Below are 21,804 nucleotides of genomic sequence, written 5' to 3'. Positions count from 1 at the left end.
AATTCCGGCTATGTTTCCCCCTTTCGGCTACCCTAGCCAGAGAAACCTTCAATAGCCAGACCCAGCTTTCCAAAGCCTCGAAACTTTGCTTCAGAAGTCACTCAGCCACCTTTTCCTCTCCTTCTCTCTCAACTCCTCACTCTAACTCCTCGGAACCTAAAACCTAACTCTGACTGAACTTAAACTGTCGTTTTTCAAACTCTCCCCTCTAAGCTCCTCCCACTTCTCTACAGCATCGTCTCCATGGCAACGCACTTCTCTCAGTTAGGCCGCTCCAGCGTTAGTGCAGCCAATCTAAACACAAATACAGTTAAAGTCATACAATTTATAATCAACTTCTTTACAGGGACCTACCCCTCGTTGATGCCCTATGGCGGCGGCTCTCCCCCCTCCTGCTCCATCTCAAAGGGGAGCGGGAACAGCGGTGCCTTGAGCGGCGGTTCTCTGGTGAGGCCCTCTGTATCGGAGCGCCTCGAGGCAAGGGGGCGGCTCCCGATCCCTGCGGAGGCAGGGGAATTGGATCTCTCTCTCCTCCTGATGGCCGCCCGCTGACGGAGCCCCGCTCTGGCGTTGGGCAAAGGCCCCACCCTCTGGGAGGCGCTCCTCTTTGACATCGGCCGGTGCCGAGCTCGCTGGGGGCACAGCAGGGAGTGCACCGGGGGACGCTGCTCCAGGCCCTGCCTCCCTCTGAAGCGGTCCTGAAACAGGATGCGTGAAGGGAGGGGCGGCGGCGGCGGGCCTGCCTCCTGCGCCAATCCCGAGGGGCGCGCATGTGCACCAGCGGGGGAAGCTTCCTCGCGACGCTGCTGGCCTCCCGACGGGGGTGAAGCTGCAGTCTCAGCCAGGGTGAAAGGAGGTAAGGCTACAGAAGAGATGGCACTCACTCATCTTCCCGCCTTTTTGGAGGCAGTTTTTGCTAGGCTCCCAACAGAGCGGCCATCTTGGTCCTTCTTCTTGGCCTTCTTTTTGGGTGGGCCACCCGCTGCAACCGTCTTGGGAGCCGCCAAGGCGGTGGGGGGTCTAGGCACCCCACAGGGCGTAGCTGGCATCAGGGCCCTCTCGTAAAGCGCCACTTCTAGGCGCGCCTCTCTGTTCTTGCGCGTTTGCGGTGTGAAGGCCACGCAAATACTGCAGGCCTGGGAGAGGTGGCCCTCGCCCAGGCAGGCCAAGCAGAGATCATGCCCGTCATTGTCTAGCAAGACATTTGGGCATACTGAACATTTCTTGAAAGAAGAAGTAGCCATGAGTACCTCGTTCAGTCTGGGAGGCAAGAGAATTGTAAGTGTCCAGTCCGTTGTCAGGGGTACAGATTATAGAAGTCCAAAGTCCAATCCAAAGTCGTTAACGAGTCAGAAAATTAGCAAGGTTCTCTAACTGTGCCTACTGTCTGGCGGAAAAAAGAGAACTGGTGGTGGGCTCCGCCCAGGAGCCTTATATACCCGAGAGGGGGGAGGGAGGGGCTAGGAGAGGTCAGATTGCTCTTTTTTGATTTCTAGAAGGTTCCGAAACCGGGCCTGCGCGGGCGCAGGAATACCATATGTGCGATTCACAGTAGACTACAACAAGAAAAAACTTCTTCTTTGGCTCCACCAGCCATTTTGCAACCCTCTCCTGCCCTGCAGGGAGAGTTTGAGGCCCCTCTGCTGGTCATTGAGGTGCAGCTCACAGAGCTGACGGAGGCGCTTAAAGCACAAAGTGTGCATGCGCAAGATTTGGCCTTGGTGATCTCTATTCTGCCTCGTGAGGAGAAGGGAACCTCTTCCATACCGGCATCCTGCATATCAGCACCTCCCAAGGCCGGCAGGGGCAGGTCCGTGCTGGATGCACCTCTATCAGGCCCGCCTCTGCCTTCAGGCCATATCTGTCGCCAGCCACTTGTGTAGAACCCCTCCGAGCTCAGTGCAGGAGCTCTCGGCGGTGGTCAATGGCTGCTTCCTGAGTCAGGGAGCACCCTGATGCCTCCCATCAAGCCCGAGCCTGCCTCTCAGGGCAGGGAGTGCCCCAGCACGCAAAAGTGCAATTTCTGCCAAGTCAAGCGAGGCAGAGAACTGGGAGCTCTCTAGCACCAGCCCTTGGGCGTGCGCGCAGAGCGACGCCGATTCTGCGGGGCCAGAGCCTGTCTCTCGAAGTATGGAGCCTCACGCTCCCCGGCTGGAGCTCTCAACGGGAGATGTAATTTACGGCACAGACCGTTTCTTGGCTCCTTTGCCTCCCTTTCGGGGGAGCATGAGGTCTCGTGTGTGAGGGAGGAACGCAGGCCCAGCCCCGTCCTCCCTCGGCTCTTTTGCCTCCATCTGGGGAAGGCATCAGCCTTCGTGCTTCAGAGAGAAACGCAGGTCCCACCTCCCTCGGCTCTTCTGCCTCTCTCTGAGGGGAGGGCTTGAGCTCCTGCAATTTACTAGCGCTCCGTCCATCGCGCCACCTGGAGAGGGGGTGTGCCAATCTTGGCCTTTCTAGTTACCAACTGAGCTCTCGGTACCGGCTTCTGAGCCCTCTTTTGCCAGATACTGGTGCTGAAGCTGTTGAAGGGAGGAGCATCCTGCCGCCAAGGCTCGGTATCTGCCCGTGCTCCATTTCGACAACTCTCCCTCCAACAGTGAGGCATTTCTAGGGGGAGTCCTTCGATACCGTGCGCCTATGAGGCCATCTAGTGGACACTCACAGTATTGCCCCAGCCCATTTTTCCCCACCAGATGAGGAATCTAATAAGGATTCAGGGCCAGGGATAAGCAGCAGCACCGCATATCTACAACTTTTGGATACTGGCAGGGCTTATAGATGTGGAAGGCCAACTCTGCATGGTGTCACAGCCCATACACATGGATGGCCACTTGAAAAATTGTTGGAGTGTTTCTTTGAGCCGCTCCGAGCCCCTTCGAGGAGATGGTGGCAGGGTACAAATAAAGTTGTTATTGATTGTCATTGTGCTAATACACATCATATCATAAAATGGGCTGCCTCTGGTTAAGGCTAGCAGCTAGACTTAGCCCAGTTGTCTTTCCCTTCGACTTAGAGAAGGTTTGCAGACAGTATGGTCCTTGAAGTATGACCACCCTTCTCCACTCCTATTTTTAGGATGGTAAGACTACCTGCAAATGTGTGCATGTGACTATATCTTATTTTCTTTTACCTAATCTTAAGAGGCATGTTATGTTCAAATGCAATTACTGCTGAGTATATTCTGCTTAATGCTTTTAACAATACCCTCCGTGTGATGTCACATGACATTGTTTCCAGGCCATTGATCTTACCCATGATATCTCAGTCTTTATTTGATAATTCTGTCACATAAAATTATATGCAACTGCTCCTGCTTCCATTACCCAGATATTTTAGATTGATGATAGGTTTACTCATCTCCAACCATTACTACTACATGATTTGCTTATCTTCAAACTACAAGGAAGGTGATTCCATCTGAACATGAGGAAGAACTTCCTAATCATGAGAGCTGTTCAGTGCAATTCTCTGCCCTGACTGTGGTGGAGTCCCCTTCTTGGGAAGCTTTTAAACAGAGGCTGGATGGCCATCTGTCAGGGGTGCTTTGAATGCAATATTCCTGCTTCTTGGCAGGGGGTTGGATTGGATGGCCCATGAGGTCTCTTCCAACTCTATGATTCTGTGATTCTATCTTCAGCTCTCAATCATTGGCTTCTTTTATTTACGATTTTACTGTCTCACGTGATGTATTCTGTAAATAGATGGCGCATTAGCCTCATTGTTTGCCAAAGTAGTGCCATACAGCATTCTTTCGCACTTCCAATTTTTATAGCATTGCCTACCATGCCCTGCCTTGTGCACAGAAAAATTGTTCAAACCCATTTTTGCTCTTGTTTAGCTGCTTGTGCTTTACTTAGGTTAGTGTATTCTTTCTCATGTTGCGCCCTTAAGCACTCAATTTGACAACCTCCTGTATAGACCATGTTGTTGGGTTTAGGCTGCCAACCTTTGCCTCAGTCTGGCAGAGGTTAGCCCCAGAGACCTGGTCCTAAGGTCTATCAGCTCATACCACATGTCTTCACTACCAATTGAAGAGAGGCCCAGGCCTTGTTACTGAAAGGCTGGTTTAACACAGTTATCCATTAGTGCTCTTCTCTTGCATTTTCTTCGGTTACTTCTGACTGCCTGATAGGGATGGTGGCTAATGCGCTATCCTGAACCTAAGAAACATTAGCTGATACATCCGTTCTCCCAAGCCTTGGATGATATCACTTTCTACTATTCTTCCTGTTGTTATTGATGCTTCGTTTGCCAAACTGATTTGAGAGATGTTCATTTGTCAGTAGGTCACTTCCTTCGTCAGTGGGGACCAGTCCTTTGTTTGATGCATGGCAATTTGGTCTCATGACTGTTTTTCGTGCTTTCCCAAGTGTAAGGGAAATGGGTTGCCATGGTAGCCCGTTTTCACCTCAGTGACATTACAGCTATCTTTGCATCTATAACTGACTACTGGCAACCATCGAAGCTTCTACTTGCTTTTCATACCTGGTTTACGTGGGTTTTCCTCATATGACTTTAACTACAACTGCGATACTTCACGCTTGGCCCTATTCTGGTCCATGCATGCATGTTTCTCTTTGTTATTACCTCAGTTATGATCCTCACATTCATCAAGCAGCATCTGTCCTTCGGACCAAGAAATATCCATAGATTTCTAATTGTGGGTTCCTTCCTTCAGAGTGAGGATACACATTTGAAGGACCTTGATGAAGGCCGCCATACAATTCAGTTTCTTTGAAAAGCTACTAGTTGAACAGGACATAAACTTACTCGAACCATTGCTGTTGGGGCACATAGTCCAAGCCCTCACAGGTAACATCACCACCACATTCTGAAAAGCAAGTGACATGAGAGACAGTCTCCGCTTCTGGAACCTCCTGCCTGTTTTTCTCTCTGCTGTTTTTGCTGTTGCAATTTTAGAATTTTTTAATACTGGTAGCCAGATTTTGTTCATTTTCATGGTTTCTTCCTTTCTGTTGAAATTGTCCACATGTTTGTGGATTTCAATGGCTTCTTTGTGTAGTCTGACATGGTGGTTGTGAGAGTGGTCCAGCATTTTTGTGTTCTCAAATAAAATGCTGTGTCCAGGTTGGTTCATCAGGTGCTCTTCTATGGCTGATTTCTCTGGTTGGAGTAGTCTGCGAACACGAATCATGTTCCTTGATTCGTGTTTGGGCGCTGCGTTTGGTGGTCCCTATGTATAATAATAATAATAATAATAATAATAATAATAATAATAGTGTGGGCGAGTTCCCCTTTGACGTGGGTGAGATATATAAACGTTGCCCTTTCCAAGGGAGTTTTTGCTTTAGGAAGGTAAGCAAAGTCTCCCTTTGATTGGTCGATGGCTCTTTTAACTCGGATTGCAGCTCTTTTGCTCTATTTATGTCACTGGTGGAAAAACTGTGGTTTCGGGCAGTATAGTCATGCTCTAGCAACTTTTTCTCCTGATGTTTTGCCTGTATCTGTGGCTAGCATCTTCAGAGCGTGTGTAATGCACCATGTACAGTGATGGCACTATATAAATGGTAATAACAGTCCTCCTCTCCAGGTGAACATGAGCGACCGCTTTGGACAGATTATGATTGATAACCTTCAGAGCCGGAGGTGCAGCCTGATCGGGGTGGAAGCCTGCCTGTCACTAGACACTCAGGTCAGTCCTTTCTTTGGGAGGTTTCCAGGTGGGAGGTTAGGAGAACGCCATTTCCCCCTATTTGTAATGGTTCCATAGTCAGCTTTGCTATGGAAAGTCTGTAATGGGGGCTTGCCATGGCTTGAAGCATTGTCTGCTCTGTTTTCAAGCAGCACTTGCAGTGCTTTGAAGTTTTTGTTGAGTCTTTTTCAACTCTGGGATTCTCTAGCCCTATTTCTCCATGAGCTTTCCACATGGCTGGATGGCCATCTGTTGGGAGGGGTTGGATTGTGCTTTTGCTGTATGAAGGCACAAGGGAGTTGAGCTTAGATGGTCCCTGGTGCCTCTTGTAACTCTAGTTATACATAGATTGCCTATAAAGGTGATGGAATTTCCTTCTTTGAAGGATTTTAAACAGAAGCTGGGTGGCCATCTGTCAAGAGGGCTTGGATTGTGTTTCCCTGTCTGGCAAAAAGGAGTTGGACTGGATGGCCTTTAGGAGTTTCTCCCAATTTTAGGATTCTAGGATTCAGAGCCCAAATGGCTATTTGTCAGGAGGAATCTATTGTGTTTCCCTGCCTGGTAGAAAGGGGTTGGACTGAATGACCTTTGGGGTCCTTTCCAACTCTAGGGTTTTATGATTCAGGCTTGATGGCCATCTGTCAAAAGGGATCAGATTGTGTTTCTCTGCCTGGCAGAAGGGGGTTGGACTGGATGACCTTTGGGGTCCTTTCCAACTCTAGGATTCTATGATTCAAAGATTGGGTGGCCATCTGTCAGGAGAGATCAGATTGTCTTTCCCTGCCTGGCAGAAAAGGGTTGGGCTGGGTGGCCTTTGGGGTCTCTTCCAACTCAAGAATTTTATGAAATCCCTCATAATTTGGGACATTTTCTAAGCAGGTTTTTTCCCTTCGGCTTTGCCTAACTTAGACCCGATTGTCTCTAACCGCTCCCTCTTTAATTTGGAGAACCTACTCACACTTTGTATGTATGTTGAAACCTTTTTCCTTTGCAGAAGGAGCGCTTCCTGCAGAACGGCTGGGAGATGGCACACGCCATGGACATGGTGGAAGTCTACAATGCCCTGCCATCTGATGACGTCAAACGGTGAGTCCAGTGCCAAAGGGAACAGCAAGTCCCGTGCGGCCATGCCTCTTGGTCCAGTTCTCCCCTACTGGTCAAGGCAAGTTGGGACAAGTCTTGCCCAGTTCAGCATTAAGCGATGACAAGGCGGTCAATACAGAGAGGTCCTTTTTCCTGCAGCATATAAACAAGCCTAGACCAGCAATGTAGTTTTCCTGGGACCCTGAACTGAAGCCTAGAAAAAAGGATCTACGTTCAGTTTCTGATCCCAGGTAAAGCCAAGCCATGAAATAAGAACTAATACTTTGTGCAAATCCTCATTGGATTTGCTCTAGTTGGGAGGCCAATACATTTAAGACTAGATTTCAAACGAACAAACTTTATTATTATTGCAGCCACTCTATGCTGTGTTAATATTTTATTTTGATGATGATGATGATGATGATTTCTCAATGGATTGGAAGTTGCGGGAATAGATGCCCATAGTGATATAAGTCATTGTTTTATCCTTTCTGAAGAAAGCGCCTGCATTCCGCGCTGCCTTCTTTGTCTTCTTTGCTGCAGAATTGAGGCCATTGAATTCCTGGACGAGAAGGAACTTCTGGAGCAGCTCATGCATCACTACTGTCTCTCCTGGGCCGCCAAAGACACCCAGGATTTGGGTAAGGCCCCCTTCTGTTCTATCGTTTTGCGAGGGTCGGCATAATGGAGGGACATCTCGTGAGGTCTCCCAAGGTGAGGGGCCTGAGGACCAGATTCCCATTTTGGAGACATCCAAGTAGTGGACAAGGCCAAAAATACCAGCTGTGGTTGGCTTTTCAGCCGGTCACTTATGCCTCAGGAGGGGCAATTCAAGCTATTCAGACAGGCAGCATAAAGGCCCCCATAGAAGCTGGGAAGTCACCATATGGAGGTCTAGTTGGGTCCCTTCTTGGAAGGAGCAGAGGGATGGATTGAGAACCCTGCCCTGGAGTCGCTTTATGTTGATGTTAGTAATAGAGCATCCAGAGTGATGGGAAAATGCCTACCTCTTTAAATGGCCATTCATCCCAAAGGAGTCTGACAGGATAGTGGTCTGTGCCAATTCATCTCTCTGTTTGAACCCTGTTGAACCTCAAGTTGCAAGGAAAGGTGGGATTATTATTGTTATTATTATTATTTCCTGGATTATAATTTAAGGGAGTTCTTTTCCAAGGCTGCAACTGTCACAATTTCTAGCTCGTTATTGTTGTTGTTGTTGTTGTTATCTTTGTTTATACCTTGCCTTTTACCCTCATGAGGATGCAAGGCGGCTAAGCATCCCACACTTAATCACGTTTAAAAAGTGCAATACCAAAGTTTAAAAAACAATTAAATAGTAACAGTGTGATTTTATTAACCAGAAATGGTACCATTGCAATCCTGGAAAGTAACTCCCTTAAGATTTAGATATAGATGAGTGTTCGGGCTGCCGTTGTCCACAAACACATCTGATCAGCATTTTGGATGCCTCCATTTTGAATCCAAAATGACCTAAGTCACATGGGTCAAAATCAAGGCCTTTGAGGTGAATCCATCCCACATGTCCTTTTATGTGGCCCACCAGATGCTTGTCTGTTGTGTTTCTCATCCTTAGACATCAAGACTAGAGCAGGTGGAAGTTGGGATGCAGGAAAATCAAGGAGGCTGCCATTTGTTCTCTTGAGTGGGATCTAGATTGAGATCCAAGGCTTGTGGGTATATGATGCCTGGCATTAACATGTCCCCCACCTCCTAGCCACATATGCTGTTGGGCTGCAATTCCTATCATCCCCAATAATAAAAAGGGATGGGAGTTGTTGCTCAGTAACATCTGGAGCAAAAAAGTAAAGGGCAAAAACTGCTATGTAAAAAAAAATAGTTGCCCCTCTGTCTCCATTGATTTAATGGCCCTTTGAAGGCAACCCTAATAAGATTGAGGTAGCCTTTAATGGAAATATGTTAGACAGCTTTGACCTTGATCCTTCTCTTCCTCTTTCCATTCCAATCCTTCAGGTCTCTTGGACATCACCCTATAATGCCTTTTGTGCCACTTGAAGCCGATGCTCCTCCTTCACTGACAGCACTTTTGGGGGGGGGGGGGAACATACAGTGGGGCCTTTTCAGGTGCGGCTCTCTAACTCACTTCCGCACTGAAACATCCGGCAGCCCCATTTTTGTGTCTGAATAAAGGACCAGTTTTTGGTCGGCAGCCGAGGTCCTGAAGAGGCTCTCTTGCAAGGATCTGTAGGACGTTTTTTCTAGTTTCTCTCTTGTTTCCTTAAGTTATTATTGTGAAGCGAAGTGTGAGCAAAAGGAGGAACTGGTGTCCATGTCTCACGGAAGAGTGGACTGGGAGGAGTGAAAGGGTCCGTTGAGTGGCATGGCTGCCCCAGAGCGGCCATGTTGGGTCCATCCCCCCTCTGTGTGCCTCTGGCCAGCCATCGCAAGGAAGGACAAGCCCATTCTCCTGCTTTTTACCATTTGGCGTTGGACCAGGACTCTCCCTCTATCCTCAACCGCCCTCTCCTCCGGCCTCTCCACCAGGGGTTAATAAACAGTGGGTTTTTTGTAATTCAATGTCAAAGTGCCTTCTTTCAGCTTCTCCCTCGATCCTTTGGGTCTGAAACCACAAGAACAGTCCTCTGGAGGTGGTTGGCCTATTCACTACCAGGATTCCTTATTCGCAAAGGAATAAATATTCTAAAACATTTTGGATATTAGTCAAGAAAATGACAAGAAAACCCTGGCATTGGTAAAATCATGGAAGTGTGCAAAACTACATTTTTTTACACAGAAAATGGTGGGGAAATATCATTTTTGTCTGCTTAGGAAGTGTTTTTTGGACAAAAAAAAAACCCCCACTCTCTCCCGTACAATATTTCTTCCATTTTGAAATGCACTGTTTACTCACATAAACATATCTAAAATGAGGTGCTTCCTAGATTTGAAAGTGTATGTGTTTTTTGTTGTTGGTACTGAAATTAGGATTCTTCTTGCAATGGATCGTGTTGTACAATTTGAGAAATACAAAGAACCACAATGATCCTTTGCAACTGCACATTTCCCCATGGTTTTCTAGCATTAATAAGGATAAACCTCTGGGAAATGGCCCACAAAAGCCAGGGGGTGTTGGGCGATGCAGCCCATCAATGTCCAAAGGGCTTTGAATTCCCACAGCATCCAGGCCCATATAGGATTGATTTTCAGAATCCATGCGCTTTGCATAAGCAATTAGGCTCATTTTGTGTAATCGAAACTGGATTTGGGCTTTAATTAACAAGGCTCAATTAAGAGTGCATGTTGTCCCAGCCCAGGCCTTGATTCTCGATCGCCGCTTTGGCTTGTCAGCTTTGGTGCATCGACCAGATTTTTATTCCCAATCCTTGCAAAGCCAGGTCCTTTTGCTAATGATTGAAAAACACTTTGTCAAATCGACTTGACTTTTGATTGTTTCTTTTTTGTAAAAATACCATTTACCTCCCCTTTTCGCTTCCCATCTGCAACCGGTTTCCATTGTCTCTTTCTCTTTTTTTAGCAATATGTTTTGCAGGAAGTTGACCTTCTCCCCTCCATTGTTTCCCGAGAGGCATTTTTGCCAAAGGTTGGCATGCCAATAAAACCCTTTCTTATTTGAACAGCAGGCAGCTGAGGCCACATTCCCCCAGATTTTATCGACGACGTTCCTTAGTTTGGATGGAGGAGGTGGCACATTTGTCAGCTGACAGTTTGGTCTTATTAATCTCCTCAACCTCAATTTATATAACTTCGGAGAGGCCCTCACCTCTTGAAGGAAGTACAACATGAAATGCGGACACCTTCGCTTCTGGTTATATAGTATTCTCTCTCTATATAGAGACTGCAGCAGACAGAAGTGTGCTTAGCATGAGGCAATAAGAGGCCATCCAGATATAACCCATCGATGTCTTATGAGTACGTTATGTTCCTCTATGAACATTTGCGTTCATTTTTAATTACATTTTATTTAGAAGTAGGTAGAAAATCATACAAAGAAAACCTATGTGTTGTTGAAGGCTTTCATGGTCGGAATCACTGAATTGCTGTAAGTTTTTTGGGCTGTATGGCCATGTTCCAGAAGCATTCTCTCCTGACGTTTCGCCTGCATCTATGGCATGCATCCTCAGAGGTTGTGGGGTGAAAGAAAGTATATTTCTTCTTTGTACTGTCTGTGAAATGCGCACATATGGGTTTATCCCTGCGCATGCGCAGCAAATTCGGAGACTTTAAGCTCATTACAGAATTTTAGCGAAGCTCCGCCCATCCTCCCAGTCATATAAAAGGCTCCATGGGCGGAGCTACCTTAGTTCCTCTTTCCGTGCCAGCAGCAAAGACACAGACATCACTCTCTCTCCAATTCATTGACTCTATTTAATTTAAGCGCCGCGAAAAAAAACAAAATCTTCAAAACACCCTTCTCAGCGCCCAAAGCAAAAATCTAAAGACAAACAAGATAAAACTCAGGGACAGCAACTCACTGGCAATCAGCCCTTGAGCCCTCCCACATTAGAGCTCCCGGCTCAGCTGCTTCAGCTGCTCCAAACGGGGTGAGATCAACCCTCTCCCTTTCTGGAGATCGAAAATCCCCCTCCTCCCCTTTGAACTTCTCTCCTCCCAGCTCGGTACTGACCACGAGGCTGTAGCTGCTCTCCCTGATTCTCCTCCCTCCCTCCCTCCAGCACAACTTCTTCCTCTTCAACCCCCTCCCTCCCCGGTACCAGCAAACAACTCCGAGCCTCCCACTCCGCCATGTGGCAGGTGCTCGCGGCGCAGGAGGCGATCTCCTTCCTCCTGGTCCCGATCCAGAGCCAGGAGCCCCTTGCGCTCCTCCTCGAGACATCCAGGTCACTATTCTGACCCTCGATTCCCTTACCCTTACTCAGAGACTCCATCATCGACCTCCAGTTACAGGGCCACTGCTCCGCCTGGTCTATCCAGTCCCTCCTTGGCCATATGCCTTCCACCACCAACGTCACCCTATTTGCACGCCTCCGCCTTCGTCCCCCTCCAATCATGGTTCCTCTCGGTGTTCAACCCCACTCACGACAAACAATCCATGACCCTCCATTCCCCCCTACGATACTCCACTCCCTGCCATGGTGGACAAAGAAGTCCAATGTATGCTCGGGGCTACCTTTCATAAGTCCTCACCCATCATTCTCCCTGACAACAGACGTCTCCTCCATGGGATGGGGTGCTCACCTTCAGGGTCTCACAATCAGTGGACACTGGTCCCCTCATGAACAACAACACCACATCAATGCCCTAGAACTCCTAGCAGTCGAGAAAGCTCTTCGAGCCTTCTCGAACCTAGTCTCCAATCAAACATTACAAATACTAACAGACACAACTGTCAAATATTACATGAACAAACAAGGGGGAACTCACTCCTACACTCTCCTCTCCATCACCACCCAAATTTGGGAATGGTGTATCCTCCACAACACATATCTCATAGCAATTCATCTCCCCGGAGAGAACACTCTAGCAGATTACCTGAGCAGAACGCCATCCAACAACCATGAATGGCGCCTGAACCCCAAACACTTCCACTAACACTCCAGTGGGACACTCCACAGATAGACATCTTCGCATCCCCAACAAACACCCACTGCACTCTATTGCGCAAGGCTCCACCCTCGCACATTCCCAGGTTGCTTAGGAGACGCCTATATCTCATAGCAATTCATCTCCCTGGAGAGGAGAACACTCTAGCGGATTACCTGAGCAGAACGCCATCCAACGCCTTCTATACGCCTTCCCTCCCCTCCCCCTCCTCACCAGGGTTGTAACAAAACTCATTTCGGACAACTCGAACTGCATTCTCATCGCCCTGTGGTGGCCACGCCAGCCGTGGTTCACCCCTCTCCTTCAGGTGTCACAGGGCACCTTCCTTCGCCTTCTGCCAGAACCTGATCTCCTCACACTCCAAGACAGTCTGATCCACCAGCCAGACCTCCTAAAGTTGCCTTCAATTGACGGCATGATCACACCATGTCCCACCTCTCTGAATCAGTCCGACTCATAATTCAGGCAGCCCAAAAGTCATCTACCAAAAAATCCTATACATACAAATGGAACATGTTCCAAAAATTCCTACAACCTTTGGGACATCAACCTACTTCAGCCCATGTGTCCCTTGTTTTGGATTTCTGAGTTCATCTATCCAATAAGGGCTATATCCTTTCTTCTTTCAAATGCTACCTTGTAGCACTCTCCTGGTACTGAAGAAAATCAGGCCAACTATCCCTTTTACAAGACCCTCTAATTCGGCTTTTTCTCAAAGGATATAAAAATATCCATCCACCTGTATTTATTTATTTATTTATTTCAGTTACTTTTACCCCGCCCTTCTCACCCCCGAGGGGGGACTCAGGGCGGCTTACAAAGGAAGGCACAATTCAATGCCTATATCAAATATACATACATACATAACAGCACTTAAACAATTAACAAATTAAAATAATCAGTACATAACAATACACTAACAAAATAGTAAACTAATCCTATGCTCAGCGTTCAGAGTTCTGTAAATCCATTCCGTTTCGTCAATTCCTGCTCATCGTCAAGGTCTTTCTTTAGCTGCCAGAATGTCCAAATGCCCGGTCCCACATCCAGGTCTTCAATTTTTTTCTAAAAGAAAGAAGGGAATTCGCCGATCTAATCTCCCTGGGGAGTTCCACAGGTGAGGGGCCACCACCGAGAAGGCCCTGCTCCTCGTCCCCGCCAACCTCACTTGTGATAGAGGCGGGGTCAAGAGCAGGGCCTCAAGATCTTAGACTCCGAGGTGGGACGTAGAGGGGGATCCGTTCGGACAAATACACTGGGCCGGAACCGTATAGGGTTTTGTAGGTCAAAACCAGCACTTTGAATTGTGCTCGGAATTGGATCGGCAGCCAGTGGAGCTGATACAATAGGGGGGTGGTATGCTCCCTGTATGCCGCTCCAGTGAGCAATCTGGCTGCCTCTCGCTGGACTAGTTGGAGTTTCCGAGCAGTCTTCAAAGGCAACCCCATGTAGAGTGCATTGCAGTAATCCAGTCGGGATGTAGCCCTGCCTCTCCCGGCCTGGAGCCTATAGCTCGTCCTCTCCCCCCTTTGAACCCATGTCGACTATCAACATCTCTCACCTTTCATGGAAAACTGCCTTCCTCGTTGCAGTTACTTCGGCATGACGGGCAGTGAGTTGACGTCTCTCCATTCTGACCCCCCTTTCATCCGCTTTCATGAGGACAAAGTTGTCCTACTCACAGATGTCACCTTCCTTCCTAAGGTCATGTCCCATTTTCATATGTGCCAAGATATTGTGCTACCAGCCTTCTTCCCAAAACTAACATCCCCCCTCGAAGTTGCCCTTCATTTCCTAGATGTTAAAAGGGCCCTCTCCTTCTACTTACATAGAAGGGCCCCTCACAGAAAATTTCCTAAGTTGTTTTTCAAATATAGAAATGATGTCAGGGGTGATTTGAATGCAATATTCCTGCTTCTTGGCAGGGGGTTGGACTGGATGGCCCATGAGGTCTCTTCCAACTCTTTGATTCTATGATTCTATGATGTCCTGGGTGTTCCAGTGACTTCCCAACGGCTTGCTTCATGGATATTATCTACAATCCAGTTAGTCTATCAGTTGGCAGGTAAACCTCCCCCTCCAGGAATTAAGGCCCACTCTACAAGAGCAGTTTCTGCTTCTCAAGCCTTTTTAAGGGGAGTTTCTGTCGAAGACATTTGCAAAGCAGCAACATGGTTGACGCCATCTACGTTCGCTGCCCACTACAAGCTGAACATCCTCGCCAAAAAAGATGCATCATTTGGCAGAGCCGTCCTCTTCTCCTGCAAGGTATGACCCACTTCCAGGTATATAGCTTGTTAAGTCACCCATATGTGCGCATTTCACAGACAGTACAAAGAAGAAACATGGGTTGCTTACCTGTAAATGTGTTTCTTCAAGTATACTGTCTGTGAAATTCGCACGAACCCGCCCGTCCTCCCCTCTGAAGTCATGCCTAGTGATTCGCTGCTGCCGGCGGCGGGGAACTAAGGTAGCTCCGCCCATGGACTGGGAGGATGGGCGGAGTTTCGCTAAAATTCTTTAATGAGCTTAAAGTGTCAAAACTTGCTGCGCATGCACGGGTATAAACCCATATGTGCGAATTTCACAGACAGTACACTTGAAGAAACACATTTACAGGTAAGCAACCCATGTTTTCATAATATATCACACTACGACATGGTATGAAAGTAAACACTAACCTAACATATCTATGCAAATATTATATTTTTTCAGTTGTAATATGCTACGAATTGTAAGGCGCATCCTCATTTCAGGACCAATGAGAACAAATATACATAAGACGCACCCCATTTTCTGCAATGTTTACATGGGAAAAACATGCACCTTAAAATTAAACAAATACAGTAACTTCAAAACAATTCTATGGACCTCATATTCTAGATAATACTGTATAACTGCACTGTGCCGTCGCGCCTGGGGGCTATTACTCTCAATAAAGGAGGGATGGACGTGGCATCTTTTCCCCAGGGGATTGCTTCTTGCCCTCCTATAGGAAACTGGAACTCCCAAAAACCCAAAACGCTGTAAATAGCTCAAAATAAGTTTTATTTATCACAAAGTCATTTCTTCAAAGCAATGAGCTGGAAAACTTTAGAGGAGTGAAGGAAAACATACATTAGAGTCTCAATTAGTCCTGGGTCCGAGGGGTTTGAAGCTGAGAAGCCTCACCAAGTTTCCTCTTTCCTCAATGGCTGTGAATGACGGAGCAAACCACAACCCCAGTTCAGATGGCCTATGTTTGAAGATTCAGGATCTTCCTTTGGTGCCAAAAGAACCTGCTTGAAGGCGCCTGGGTCTCCTCAATAATTGTCCAGGACGATCTGGACATAAAGCATGAGTCCCAGGGGTAAAAAAAACCTCAGAACTGGTGCTAAGAGGTAACTTAAATCAGGGTCCTTTAGAGTTGGGTCTCTTACGTCCATCTGGTACGAACTCTGATGGCAGAATGAAGAAGAAAAAGGAAGTTCTCCCCTCTTGCAGGAAGAGGTGGAGCCAAACAATACTGATTGACAGCTACAAGCAACCAATCCATACAACTATACATAAACAGTGTAAAAAGGGGCAGGATTAAGCATGATACAACAGTTTAAGTCTTACAACTAACAATTCTATACATAGGCACTTCTGTATTTGACAACATTCCTCTCATCCTCCTAAAGCCAAGTTCAGGCAGATACAGCCAAAGTTGGATGAGGTCGAACCTGATGCAGAGGAAGAGCAAAACTACAACATCTCACCCCAAAAGAGTCAGTGTGGTGGAATGTTTTGACCATTGAGCCTATGACTTTGGGAAGTAGGATTCGAATCCTCAGTTACGGCAACGCACTGGGTGCCCTGGGAATGTCATACTCTCTCAGCCTCAGAGGAAGGGAATGAGCCAATCCTGTCAAGAAAACCCCATGAGAGGATGGTCTCTTAGGGTCACCATTAATTTATTTATTTACTTTATAAATTAAGGGTCACCATTAATTTATTTATTTACTATTATTTAGAAATGACTTGGAAACCCACAAAGGTGCCACTGATAATGCCCTGATGAATTGCCACTTTCAATAAAACAATGCTCTAGATTCTGTTGCATGAATCTGAGCATCCAAAACACAAAATGCTATGGGTTCTGTTGTGTGAAGAGCATCTTATATTTTGGAAGGGAAGGTGCTGTTTGCCTTTGCGTTTGGGGGATTGTGTGGTGCCAGCTGCAGGTAGACTGGGATTTGGGTTGCCATGGCAAAGCAAGTGCAGAGGTGCCCCCCCCCCTTCCAAAAGCATGCGCCAGCTTTGGCTTCTATCCCCGCAAATCCATTCTGACAGCTTTGCCCTCTTTCACACTTTTTATGTGCTTTTCCTGCTTTGTTTTTTTTGCTTTGAAGCAACAGCATCTGAGCTCCCTCCAAGGGCTTTTCAAGGAGACGGGCTTTGCTTCATCCTTTTTCCTGTCGTAGTCAACTGCGTATTGCACATATGATATTTCCTGCTCCTGCGCAGTACAGCCTCGGAACCTTCTAGAAGTAAAAACAGACATTTCATGTCAAGGCCTGGCCCCGCCCCCCCTCCCCCCTCCCCTCTCGAGTATAAAAGGCCCAACACGGGGCCAGGCCCCTCAGTTCTCTTGATCCACCTTGCGATTCAGCTTGAGAACCTTCCTCGTGAGTTACTCGTTACGTCTAACTGCTCTTCTTGACTTTAGACTGGCCTACGTTTACTGTCTGTACTCCTGACTTTGGACTGTTTTACGACTACTCGTTTGCCTATTCCTTGGCCCGTTCCGCTTACTGTGTCTCAGGGAGCTGAACAAGTCCTTGTGACTACGAAGACATACTGGCCATGACGACTACCTCTTTTAAAAAGTGCATTCAATGCCCTAATACTCTTCCAGATACTGACAGGCATTCGCTTTGTCTGACTTGCCTGGGAGAGGCCCACCTCTCCCAGCCTTGGAAGGTCTGCCAGGCCTTCACTCCCCAGATCCGAAAAAATAGGGTCTCAAGGTTGAAGGCAGCCCTCTACGAAAGGGCCCTCCTCCCTCTGGCACCAGCTAACCAACCCTCCAAATCAGTGGACTTACTTGGCCTTAAATCGGCCCAACATGGCGGCTTGGCCAAGAAGAAGGCTAAAAAAACCAAGGAGGGAGCTCGCCAAGATGGCCGCCCTGCTTCTTCTCGGCCTGTTAGCCCGGTGAAAAGGGTGGGAAGCTCGTCAATCCTCCTCTCCCCTCCAACTCGTCTGCCTGCTGCTCCACAGCAAGATGAGGAGGCGCTCCCTCTGGTGGCCCCGATGCTTCATTTGCAGCCACCTTCGGCACCAGCACAACCTCTCGCGCCCGCAAATCTGCCAGCAGCCACGCTGTGCGAGGAGGCGGCTCCTGCGACCTCGGCGCATGCGCACCTCGCATCCACCGCGCTGAGGGACTTCTCCGCGATGCCGTCTCTCACTCCGCCGATGTCTGGGGAACTTAGAGGTCCGGCGGAGGAGTCGGCTCTTCTAGACATCGAGGCTCCCAATCAGCTGGGACTGCCGATGTCGGGCCTCCCGATCAGGGCAGTGCTTCGGCCTCTCCACCAGAAACCGTGCCCGCCCCCTCCCTGCTGGGAGAAGCTTCTCAGCAGGCTGATTCGCCTGCCTTATTGGGATCGAGACACCAAGCTTTGTTACAGACTGAGGCTACCCAGGGCTCAGAGCCGCAACCATGTGCCCCCAGGAGGTCTAGGCACGCACGATCTCCCTCTCGCTCCTCTACGAGCTCTAGACGCCAGCGATACTGGTTGACATCGAGGGACAGGGGCCACTCATCCTCTTCCTCATCATCTTCCTCCTCCTCGGGGAACTCGAGGAGGAGGAAGAGTCGATCCAGATGGTCCAGGGCTTCCTCCCGTCGTGGATCCTACAGGCAGGGTCCAGCTCAGGGCCCGACTCAGGGAGCGTTGCCCCTCCAGGGATTCTGGCAACTGTCTCCAGCGGGCCAATACATCTTTGTGCCCACACCTGTGCCTCAGCAACCCCCCCTTTCAGGGGTCAGCTACTCCACTTCTCCACCTACCAACCCAAGGCATTGCTCCTCCGATGTCCCCCTACCCCCCCCCCCCCGGGGGCCCATGGGTGTCTATCTGGTGAACCCTCCTCCTCAGCAGCTCGTCCCAACTTCTTCTGCAGCAGGTATGGGAGGGACCTCTTTGCATCTTCCTCCCACTCAAAGCACCCCAGTAGCTTCCCTTGGGGCTAATGGGACCCTGCAACTCACCGAAATTCAACCCATTGAGGATGAACAGGATGTGATTGAGCATAGAGCTCCTGAAACGGAGGACCCTGACTCAGCCTCTGACTCCCCTGACTCTGCTCAACCTGTGGGAGCTACTGATGATGTCATGGACAGGTCTCCTGATTTTAACATATTTGCCTCCCTTGTCAGTAGGATGGTTAAAGCTCTGGATTTACCGGCTCCTAAGCCGCCTGAGCATGTGGAGGACCCAATGTTCCCCTCGGATGAGCAGAACGTTGCGTCCTCCACTGCTTTGCCTGCATTACCTTATTTACTGAAATTGGCCAGGATATCTGACACTGCCCCCCCCCATGGTACCGCAATCCCCAGAAGGGTTGATGCACTGTATAAGATCGATGTGTTTGACGCACATGTGGGTTTGTCGAGCTTTCGGCCGAATGGGGATGACCCTTCGGAATCCCCTCGCTTCTTGCCGGCCTCATCGCTCAGTTGTGTTTCTACGATTCCATTTCTGTTTTATGAAAGGTTATCCTTGTTCTATGATGCCTGCGCTGACATCACCAGTGATTGTTGGGTCTTATCTATAATTTGTAATGGTTACAGAATTGAGTTTGATAATGTTCCCCCCACTGGTGGGATTACATCCACACCTGTCTCGTTGCCGTTATCACAGGAAATTCAAACCCTGCTAAACAAAGGGGCCATCTCACCTACTAGCCCATCCATGTTTCACTGTTGTTTTTTCTCTCGTTGTTTTCTCGTGAACAAGAGGGGGGGTGGCTTTCGAGCCATCATGGATTTAAGATCTCTCAATAATCACATTTCACCGAAGAGATTTCGAATGATTATTTTGACTACCATTATGCCTTTGTTGTTTCATGGGGTGTGGTTCGCCACGGTGGATTTGAAAGATGCCTATTTCCACATATCTATAGTTCCTTATCACCGTAGATTTTTAACATTTATGGTGGGACATATGGCTTATTCCTACAATGTCTTACCTTTTGGCCTCTCAACGGCTCCAAGGGTGTTCACTAAGTGTATGTCGGTGGTCGCAGCGCACCTTCGCACCAGGGGAATAATGGTTTACCCCTATATAGACGACTGGTTAATTGTTGCCAGGTCGCCGGAACAATTAAAACTGCATATCTCTGTTATTTTGTCTTTATTCCAATCCCTGGGTCTAGTCATCAATCCGGAGAAGTCGTCTCTCACACCCACGTGCCAGATTCAGTTCATCGGGGCGCTGTTGGACTCTGTTTCCCAGAAGGCTTACCTCCCTCGGGACAGATTCACCAACCTATTGAAGCTGCTCAAGCAGGCTATGGTGGCACGCGAGGTCACAGCAAAGCACATACAAATATTATTGGGACATATGGCATCCACCACGGCAGTCACCCCTTACTCCAGGTTGAGAATGCGACCCCTCCAATTTTGGTTCCTGTCAGTGTTTGACCCTCTCCGTGACAGCCCCTCCACCAGACTGGCTATTCTATCGTGCATCCGCCACTCCCTCTTGGGTTGGATGGACGAACAATGGGTGTGTGCGGGTCTATCTTTTCACCCACCATGTCCGGTTATGTCTATAACTACAGATTCATCCCTGTTGGGGTGGGGGGCGCATTCCCAGGGCCTCATCGCCCAAGGAGTGTGGTCAGTAGACGAAGCCGCCATGCACATAAACGTCCTCGAGCTGCTAGCAGTGGACAGGGCGCTAAAGTCCTTCGAGAGGGTGGTGTCAGGAAAAGTTGTCCAAGTACTCACCGACAACACCACGGTGATGTACTATCTCAACAAACAGGGAGGCACCTATTCCGGACCCCTGTTGGACCTGTGCGTCAAGATATGGGACTGGTGCATTTGCAGGGGGATCCATCTCATAGTCACTCACCTTCCGGGGGTGAACAATGGTCTTGCAGATGCTCTCAACAGAAATCCCATGGCCCACCACGAGTGGTCTCTGAACCAGGAGGTGGCCAGAGACCTCTTCAGGGTGTGGGACGTACCAGAAGTGGACCTATTCACGACTCGTCTGAATGCCAAATGCAGACTGTTTTGCTCCCGCTGCCGTCCGAACCCATCATTAGGGTTTTTGGGGGATGTGTTCCTCCACAATTGGGGGGGGGGGGCAACCTAGTATACACTTTTCCTCCATTTCTCCTGCTCTTGCGGGTGATCGCAAAAATCAGGAGGGACAGGGCCCATTGCATTCTAACCCCTTGGTGGCCCCGGCAACCTTGGTTTGCTCCCCTTCTGCAAATGGTGGGGGACAGATTCCTTCATCTACAATGCAGTCTGGACCTACTGACTTTCCATCAGGACCAGGTCCTGTACCCCGAGGTCCAGCAATTGGGGCTCACAGCGTGGCTCATTCGGCCAGAACAGTAACTAACTATGCAGAGTTATCTGGTCCTGTTCTCTCTATTATTGAAGCGGCTCATAGGACCTCCACTAAGAGATCTTATTTATATAAATGGTCTAGGTTTAGCAAATTTGCAGCGCACAGGAATGTGACACCTGAGACAGCTTCTATTCCACTGGTTCTTGATTTTTTGGTTTTATTATCAGAAGAGGGACTTTCAGCCTCATCGTTGAAATGTTATTTAGCTGCCATTTCCTGGTTTAGGAGAAAGGCTGGCCTTCCTTCCTGTTTTTCGGACCCTTTGGTCAAGACTTTTCTTAGGGGTATTGCTAACACGAAGCCTTGTGTAACTCCTATTTCCCCTTCTTGGAGCTTAGAGGTGGTGCTAGCCGCACTAATGAAACCTCCTTTTGAGCCCTTAGCTTCAGTAGATTGGTCTTACCTCTCATGGAAGGTTGCCTTTTTGGTAGCAATAACATCAGCACGGCGGGCTAGCGAGTTGTGTGCCCCTCTTGTTGATTTTCCTTATCTCAGGTTTCATAAAGATAAAGTTGTTTTGCGTACCGACATCGCTTTTTTGCCCAAGATAGCAACAAAGTCCCATATGTCGCAGGAGATTGTTTTTCTTGCTTTTTTCCAGAATCCCGCTACCACTTTGGAGCGTGGGTTGCATCTTTTGGACGTGCGTAGGGCCCTGGCGTTCTATGTTAAAAGAACAGCTGAGATTAGGAAAACCCCAAGACTTTTCATCAAATATCACAAAGACATGAGGGGTCTACCGTTGTCACCACAGCGTTTCTCCTCTTGGATAGTGTCTGTTATTCGCCTATGCTATCAGTTGTCGGGTAAAGAACTGCCTCAGCAGGTCAGAGAACATTCGACCAGATCGGTGTTGACGTCTGCTGCTTTTTTGAAGGGTGTCCC

The 21,804-nt window shown here is 48.4% G+C and overlaps 1 protein-coding gene across 3 annotated transcripts in view; it reads left to right on the top strand.

Moving 5' to 3' along the window:
- Window positions 1–21,804, top strand: part of LOC137095362 (leucine carboxyl methyltransferase 1-like) — a 77,572-nt gene that overhangs the window by 44,676 nt on the left and 11,092 nt on the right. Inside the window, exons 8-11 of one of the 3 annotated variants that reach the window (XM_067461956.1) lie at window positions 5,552–5,653; window positions 6,648–6,739; window positions 7,280–7,377; window positions 8,729–9,287. In XM_067461956.1, coding sequence (XP_067318057.1) covers window positions 5,552–5,653; window positions 6,648–6,739; window positions 7,280–7,377; window positions 8,729–8,751 — 315 coding nt within the window. In that variant the 3' untranslated portion in view covers window positions 8,752–9,287. Of the gene's footprint in view, window positions 1–5,551; window positions 5,654–6,647; window positions 6,740–7,233; window positions 7,378–8,728; window positions 9,288–21,804 lie in introns of those variants that run through there. The other 2 variants (XM_067461955.1, XM_067461957.1) reach the window with 2 other exon arrangements.

This window comes from Anolis sagrei, chromosome Y, assembly GCF_037176765.1.
Source record: "Anolis sagrei isolate rAnoSag1 chromosome Y, rAnoSag1.mat, whole genome shotgun sequence".
In the NCBI taxonomy this organism is placed as follows: domain Eukaryota; kingdom Metazoa; phylum Chordata; class Lepidosauria; order Squamata; family Dactyloidae; genus Anolis; species Anolis sagrei.
Note: the sequence above shows the minus strand (reverse complement) of the source record. Positions and strands in the feature narration are given on the sequence as shown.